Source organism: Plectropomus leopardus, chromosome 13 (assembly GCF_008729295.1).
Source record: "Plectropomus leopardus isolate mb chromosome 13, YSFRI_Pleo_2.0, whole genome shotgun sequence".
Classification (NCBI taxonomy): domain Eukaryota; kingdom Metazoa; phylum Chordata; class Actinopteri; order Perciformes; family Serranidae; genus Plectropomus; species Plectropomus leopardus.
Window position 1 is genome coordinate 28767668 of NC_056475.1, and position 8036 is coordinate 28775703.

General features: G+C 38.7%; 1 protein-coding gene across 1 annotated transcript in view; it reads right to left on the reverse strand.

Moving 5' to 3' along the window:
- Positions 1 to 2262: 2262 nt before the first annotated feature.
- The window catches only part of si:ch73-261i21.5 (zona pellucida-like domain-containing protein 1), a 21180-nt gene continuing 15406 nt past the window's right edge, over positions 2263 to 8036 (reverse strand). The window contains exons 10-12 of the mRNA XM_042499622.1: positions 3034 to 3110; positions 2534 to 2672; positions 2263 to 2342 (exon numbers count right to left, since the gene is read on the reverse strand). Coding sequence (XP_042355556.1) covers positions 2263 to 2342; positions 2534 to 2672; positions 3034 to 3110 — 296 coding nt within the window. The remainder of the gene's footprint in view (positions 2343 to 2533; positions 2673 to 3033; positions 3111 to 8036) is intronic.

Below are 8036 nucleotides of genomic sequence, written 5' to 3' on the forward strand. Positions count from 1 at the left end.
ATGTTCTAAAAGCCTGTAACTTTGGTAAAAGTCTCTCTTTCTGGCCTTCGGGACCGATGACTAAAACCTCTGTTTTGTCTTGGTTGAGCTGTAGGAAATTTGCTGCCATCCATGAATTTATGTCTGAAATGCAGTTAAAAAGGGCATCAATAGGCCCTGTGTCATCAGGAGACACAGCGATGTACAGTTGAGTATCGTCAGCATAACTATGAAAGCTGATGCCGTGACTCCTGATGAAGTCCCCAAGGGGAAGCATGTACAGATTAAAAAGAGTTGGGCCTAAAATTGACCCTTGGGGAACCCCACACTTTATCTCATGGATTCCTGAGGAACATGTATCCATACTTACAAAGAAGTGTCGATCTGTGAGGTAGGAGTCAAACCAGTTCAGAACAGTACCAGAGAGGCCGACCAGGTTCCTCAGTCTATTTAATAAAATGTGATGGTCTACTGTATCGAGTGAGTTTATGGTTATCTAAGTTGAGCCTGATGTCATTTAAAATCTTTACAAGGGCCGTCTCGGTACTGTGATTCATCCTAAAACCAGACTGACACCTCTCTAAAATGTTATTTGTGATTAAAAAGTCATTTACTTGGTTAAACACAAGTTTTTCCAAGATTTTACTTAAAAATGGTAAGTTCGATACAGGCCGATAATTATTAAAAATGTTGGGATCTAAATTGCTCTTCTTCAAAAGGGGCTTCACCACCGCCATTTTAAAGGAGGTGGGGAAGACACCCGTCTGAAGAGAGCAATTCACCATGTATAACAATTGTTCCTCAAAGAATGCATGAAACGTTTTAAAAAATGGAGTGGGAATTGGGTCTAAGAGGCAGGTTGTGGGCTTTACTTGGGAGAAAACTCGACCAAGTGTCCTCGCATCTACCAGGGCAAAACTCTCCAGTGTTTCCTCCGGTAAAATCAATGATCTGGGTGAATCAACACTTAAAATCTGATGCGGTAAAAGACTCGATCTGATGTCATTGATTTTACTTCTGAAGTGGTCTGCAAAATCCTCACAAAGGGCGTCACTTGGTGTCTTGGAGGGTCTATTAAAATTTGCGTTTGTTAAACGGTCGATTGTGGAGAAGAGAAATTTCGGGTTGGTTTTATGGTCGTTGATTAATTTTTGAAAGTGAGAAATTCTTGCCTGTTTGACTGTGTTATTGTAGGTTTTGAGGTGTTCACGGAATATTTCGTAATGAACTGTTAACTTTGACTTTCGCCATCTCCTCTCAGCACTCCTGCAGTTTCTCTTCAGCTTTTTGATGTTCATATTTCTCCATGGCGGTGTAGGTTTTGTTTTAACAGTCTTCAATTGAAGTGGGGCCACTGAGTCCAGTGTTGTCTTTAATTTATTGTTAAAACTGTCAACAATGAAATCACATGGTGCTGGTAAAATTTCTGCTGGAGTGCTCTGTAAAATCCGGATAAACTTTGCAGCCACTTCAGAAGTTAGGTAGCGTTTCCTCACTGATCTCACCGGGGCCTCCCATTGATTAAAACTGGTGACTGTAAAAAACACACAAAAGTGGTCAGACACAGCCAGATCCACAACAGATGGCGCACCAATGGACAGGCCCTAAGTTATGACCAGGTCCAGGGTGCGCCCCCTGCTGTGAGTCGGCTGTGTGACATGCTGTCTAAAATTAAGGCAGTGTAAAAGGTTTAAAAATTCTCTGGACACTGTGTCTGAGGAGTTGTCCATGTGCAAGTTAAAATCACCAGTTATTAAAATTCTATTGTACTTACTATGTATAATTGATAAAAGTTCAGAAAACTCATTGATAAAAGATGATGAGTACCTGGGTGGTCTGTAGACGGTTAAGCAAAGAATGGGCGGGTTGCTAAAAACAAAGGCATGATACTCAAATGATACGAAGTTGTTAAAAAATACTTCATTTGAGCACATGGTAATCTTTGTAATTGAAGCAGTTCCGCCTCCTTTTTTGCCCTCTCGAGTTGAAAATAAAAAGTTAAAATTTGGTGGGGAAGCCTCAGTGAGAACGACAGGTGCATCAGTGCCAAGCCATGTCTCTGTCAGTAGAATGATGTCTAAGTCGTTGTCTAAAATAATGTCATTTATAATAAATGATTTGTTTAAAAGGGAGCGCACGTTCAGGACAGCTATTTTAGTGTCTGCACTGGACGTGCGCTTGTCACCTCCAACTCGGGGGATGTTTAAAATACAGTTAGTTCTATGAACAGATCCTGGTCTTACCTGTCTGTTGTTAGTAATTCTGGTTTTGATTGTCTGAATATTATCCTGCGCCTGTATAGTGGAGGGTGACGGTGGAGGTGAAGGTAATTGGGAGGCAGGGGGTCTGTAAGTGCGTGTGTCCTTAGTGAGTCAGGAGGAGGGTGTGGAGCATGAACGGATAGTCAAGTCAATGTTCACAGATAAAAGATGTGAACCATTCACATGACCACGATTAATGTATTCACTCAATGATCTGACAGCAAACAATCATTGGGATACATTCATATGTCCTGAATAATGACATAATTTTTCCTTTCGTCCAGTAACCTTACCAAAGACTGTGTTGGTGGGGTTCATGGCAACCTGGTTCTTGGCTGAATCGCCGATCAGCCTCTCAGAATCTGTGAATGCCACATAGCTGGGTGTGGTCCTGTTGCCCTGGTCGTTGGCGATGATTTCAACTTTGCCATGCTGGAACACACCAACACAGGAGTAGGTGGTTCCGAGATCGATACCAACGGCGGTCCCTTTGGACATGCTTGCTCTGAGAAAGTAAAACAATTTATAGCTTGTGTTATTCCAGCAGGGGGCAATAAGACTCAATTATCAAAAAAGTCTACATATGTTGTTATGTTCAAGGGGGTTTTAGGTTTTACGAATATCTCCTTTCGTTTTAGAATTGATTATTAGATTTTACTCATCACTTTTAAAGATCGTCTGGGTCTGGTCAAAAGCTACATAACAGAAATATTGATCCCTTATGAGCCATTTCCCATAGATCAGCCATAAATCCACAGATCAGCCATTGATCCTCAGATGGGGCCCTTCTGACCATTCCAAAGTTGAGGCTTCCAACTAAAGGTGAGCGTGCGTTTGCCATCAGGACCCCTTGGCTTTGGAATGACCTGCCTGAGGAGATAAGGCTACAGAATCAGTGACTTTTGTTAAATCACTTTTTGACACCCATTTTTAGACTTACTTTTATGTGATGTCATCTTTTAACTTGTCTTTTAGTTTGTAAACTGATTTTTAAAAGATGTTATTTTAATAAAGTTGAGATACCCCCCTCTCCTGTCTGCATTTTCTTTCTCTTAAACTATGATCATTGTTATAAAATAGCCACAAAAGTCTGTGGAAAGTATTCATTTCAAGCAGTAGAAACACATTGCAAACTGAAAGTGTAGGTTAGAGAGTGAATCTGATTGAACTGATTGAAAAGTCTTCAGCTAATGCATCAATCAGTCATCCCTGCAAACTCTCCTATGCGTTCTGCATAAGTTAATAAGTACATTTCTGTGCTGAGCAGGACTGCACAAGAGCGTGTGCCTAATTCTGCAGTATCACGCTGGAGCACTTTTCAAACTGCTGAACTCTTGAGCATCTGAGACAGACAGACTCACTCCTCCCCCCACCATCTTCGACTGAGGGGGAAAGTTGCCCTGCTGCAGTATTCAGCTGCTACCCGCTAAGCCAAGTCAAAGCTCATTAATACTTTAAATACAAATCACAAACTTTTTAAGATATTCAAGATTTTTGGCAAAAATAAAAATGTTACATGATGATAAATATAGTTATACATCATCACAATATATGTCCTAATGAATAAAATAGGAATATAATTTGAAAGAAAGGAAGAAAGCATTAGTAATGTCACTATAAATTCACAGTTTACTCACTACAGAACCTGTGCATTAACTGTTAACTGGCAATAAGAAGCATAACTGCACATACACAGACAGACTGGGAACAAATATGCCTTCTGAGTGATATTCTCATCCTACCTGGATGCTGCTGTGTACTCACGCTGCTGCAGTCTCACTCTCTCCTCCACATGAACACAGGCAGGAGACGCTCACTGCTTTTCTCAGCTTCCCACTGTTGTGTGAGCCAATCAGCTCGAAGAGCAGCATTGAGATTCCAGCACATTCTGGACCAGTCTTCAGATTTCCTTTGAGCCATGGCCCCTCTGATTGGCTAAAACCTGAGCAGCTGCGGTAAGTTAAAGAGAAAGAAGAGACGGAAATAGCTTGAAAGGTCCTCAGTTTATGTGTTGGGGAAAAAAATTTAAAAAAGAAAGAAAAAAATAGAAATGAACATGTGGAGGCTTCTAATTATTCCTCTCAATCACCATATTCCGCACTGTAGAATTAACATTCATGCGCCCTAAATACTAAAGTACACTGTATGAACATCATTAGGCAAACTCTAACTAATACACTGCAAACAGCAACCAGTCTTATTGTCATAAAACCATGTTGACTATGTCTTGCTGTAGATCAGATTTGATAATTTATGCACACGGAGTGTTAAAGCTCTATTTCACAAATTAAAACAAATTTAGTTGCATTTATTTTCCACTACAACCTTATTAACCTTATTAAGTACAGCAATGCTCTCTCTGAACTACAGTTATATGATGTATAGTTGTATCATTTGTACCACATATCATGTTTCTGTTAGTGTAAATTGTGACCACTGTGTCATTAACCAATGTATCGTGGACTCCTGTTTTGAAGCCTTAATTTTGGCATTTTGGTCATCGCTGTTTTTTTGGCACCAGATGTGAACATATTTGGACGAGAATATGGATCTGACTGATGCATCATCAATAACATATTGCTGAGCCTCTGTCCTGACTGATAGGTTACTGTGGTAGCAGCTTGTCAATCATGAGGTAGCCTTGCCATAAAGCTTACCCTGCTTTATTATTTTTTTTTTTTTGCTGTAAGCTATAGAGCATGAGGGTATTTACCACAGTCCAACTGAAAATATCAAACCTCAAAAATTGGGAAAAATAAGGGGCTGAGTCCATATGCTACTAATGATCTGTATTTAAGAAAAACATCTGTATTTATTCCAGAGTAGAAGGAAATTTTTAGTACAGAATTTTACAGAACAAAAAATAGTTCCTACATGAAACTGCTCACAACAAGGTCTGTGGATTATCTTTAGTGACTGGGTCATGATTTATGGAATGAGACATTGTTGAGTTCTTCATATGTCTTTTTTTTTGGCACTTTGAGCACCTCAAGCTGAGTGCCATCTAGTTTCATTTTATTGGAGAGAGGGCAGACATCTCTACGGCTGATGTCTCCAACACTCTGCCACCAAAATCCAAACAATCTAGACTCACAAACAGCAATATAGTTAAGAGGGAAAATATGTATATTTTTGATTGGGGGTTAACTGTTCCTTTAAGTTGTGGCTCCACTCTAATCACTCTATCTTCTGCTCCCCCCAGCCACATTACATTTTGGTTAAGTTATGCTGCTTTGATGTATCTTTCTTGTTGTTGTTGCACCTCACAACATCTGTACCCACATCCTTCACTTATGCACTACCCCCTTTAACTCAAACTCCCTCAACAGTTGGTTTAACATAGGACTTCAGATGCACTGAAACAATATGCTTTAGCTCTGAATATGTTTATAAACTCTTGCCTTCTGTAATTGTAACTCTAGTGTAGCTAAAAAGACAGACACAGAGATCATGTAGCCTCGTGATAGCAGAAAAAGTAACTAACATCAATCATAATATTTCTCTTCCACACAGCAAATCAACCTGTCTTTTTTGGTATGATTTTTGTTGTGAAAATGTGAATTTCCATGTTTTTCATTAACCATTTCAAACCTGAACAAACTGGCTTGATTTCTTTCAAAAAATATGGCGAGAAGGCAATGAGCAACAAAATAGGAAATGACTCAAAAATTAGCACGAAAAAAAGTAAAAAGTACAAACAAATTATCAGAAAATTTGAAAAAAAGAGGAAAAAAGTAAAAAAGAAACAAAGGCATGAGCATGAAGGTGCTTAAACATGATAAAAATTCTGTTACATAATTTAAAAATGTAATTAAATTGAATATAGTTTTGTCCTAGTGTTTACACCACACATTCTCTCTAAATTCTCTAATGCTCTAATTTCTTGCAATTTGTGGACCATTTCTCACCAAGTTGCTAATTGCCTTTTCTCAAATGTTTTTAGGATGAATTGCACTAGTTCGCTCAGTGTTCAAAGGTTTAAAAACTTGTGAAAGGCATCTGATTGCAGCGCAAGACAAGTGATGTCATTTCAGGTTTCAAATGGTTAAACCTCTGAAAATGACTGCTGGGTAGTTTAACTTCAACATTCAGTTTTTTAAACATGAGCTAAATATGAATCATGAACTCTTAACCTTTTACTTTTCAGTGTCACATGAGGATCCCTTGAACCAACGGGTCTATGGAAACCACGGCGCTGATGTCATGGAAGGTCCCTCAGCGGAGTACAAAAAGATGAGGAAACGCGGCAGAGTTGAAGTGTGATTGTTAGTGAGTGACAGAGATGGAAGTGAAGCTGCAGCTCAGCGTCTTTGTGCTGCTCATACAGGGTAAGTCCTTTACTTACTACACTTGTCAACAGGCACAGTTTGTTTTGAAATAATGCTGGACTGAATCTGATCATTAAAAATGGCAGATAACCCTACTGGAAATTATGATTTCACTGTAAAAAGACACTATTTGTTTTGCCTTAAAAAAGTTAGTGTCCTGGTTGCTTTTAATTAATTATTTAATTAATTAATTACGTTGACTGAATTTGAGAAAACAAGTTGAGGTCATTTCATAATAGTTCAACTTGTCTTCTCAAATTCATTCAACTTAAAAATTCAAGGAAGCCCAGACATGAACTTTTTAAAGTTAAAACAAATAGTTTCTTTTTAGAGCTGGTTGCGTGAGGTCATGCTTTTGGAGGCATTAGATTTGACTTATGCATGAGTTTGAGTTTGTATTATGTATGCATGCATGTTGTACATGAACATATACTACATATATCACATTATTTGCTCTTATGTGATGGATACATGTTATTGTGTTTCCTGAAAAATGAATCAGACTTTTACCCTTTGAAACCTTGAGCGACATCACTTCTCTTGTGCTACTTTAAGATGCCTTTCACAAGTATTTAAACCTTTGAACCTTGAGCAAATTGGTGCAATTTCTTTCAAAAACATATGAAATAGAGGGAATGAGCAACTTGATGAGAAATGTTCCACAAATTGTAAAAAATGATATATATTTTTTAAAATTATATTACAGAATTTGTATCATTTTTAAGCACGTTTTAGGTCATGTCCTTGTTTGCTTGGTTTTTTTTAGGAACTTTTTCTTTAGATACAAATTTTCAGATAATTTTCTTGTATTTTATTTTAATTTCTTGCTAATCTTTGTGTAATTTCTTCTTTTGTTGCTTATTACATTCTTCCCATGTTTTTGAAAGAAATCAAGCCAATTTGCTCAGGTTTGAAAGGGTTAAAAAAGGGTTTTAAAAAGTCAGAAACCCAGTAACTTAAGTCTGGACAAAACTCAAAAACATGTGGCCATACAGTCACAAATTTGCATCTGAGTAATTTCCAGCGGTTTTCAAACATTTGTTACAACGTTCCAAAGTCCTGTCATATCTAACACACTACCCACGCGTGTGAAAAAGTCCTGCTGACCTCTTTTCCTTCTAGCCCACTGTCCTGACTGGTGGTGTCAATATGCCCCCAGAAATGTGTTTTCCGAACAGCTCGTCACTCTCACCCCATAGGAAAGAAAAGCACCCAGAGCCCCCGTAAAAAACCCACAGCAGCTCTCTTACTTTCTCTTTCACGGTGAAGTAACTGACCACATCACTTCCTGTCACAGCAGAAATACATTAGTGACAGGGGGGCTGCTTCTTTTATAGTTGCAGTACACACACACACACACACACACACACACATGCACAAGCACAAGCACACTTGCGCACACACACACACACACACACACACACACACACACACACACACACACACACACACACACACACACGGTCCC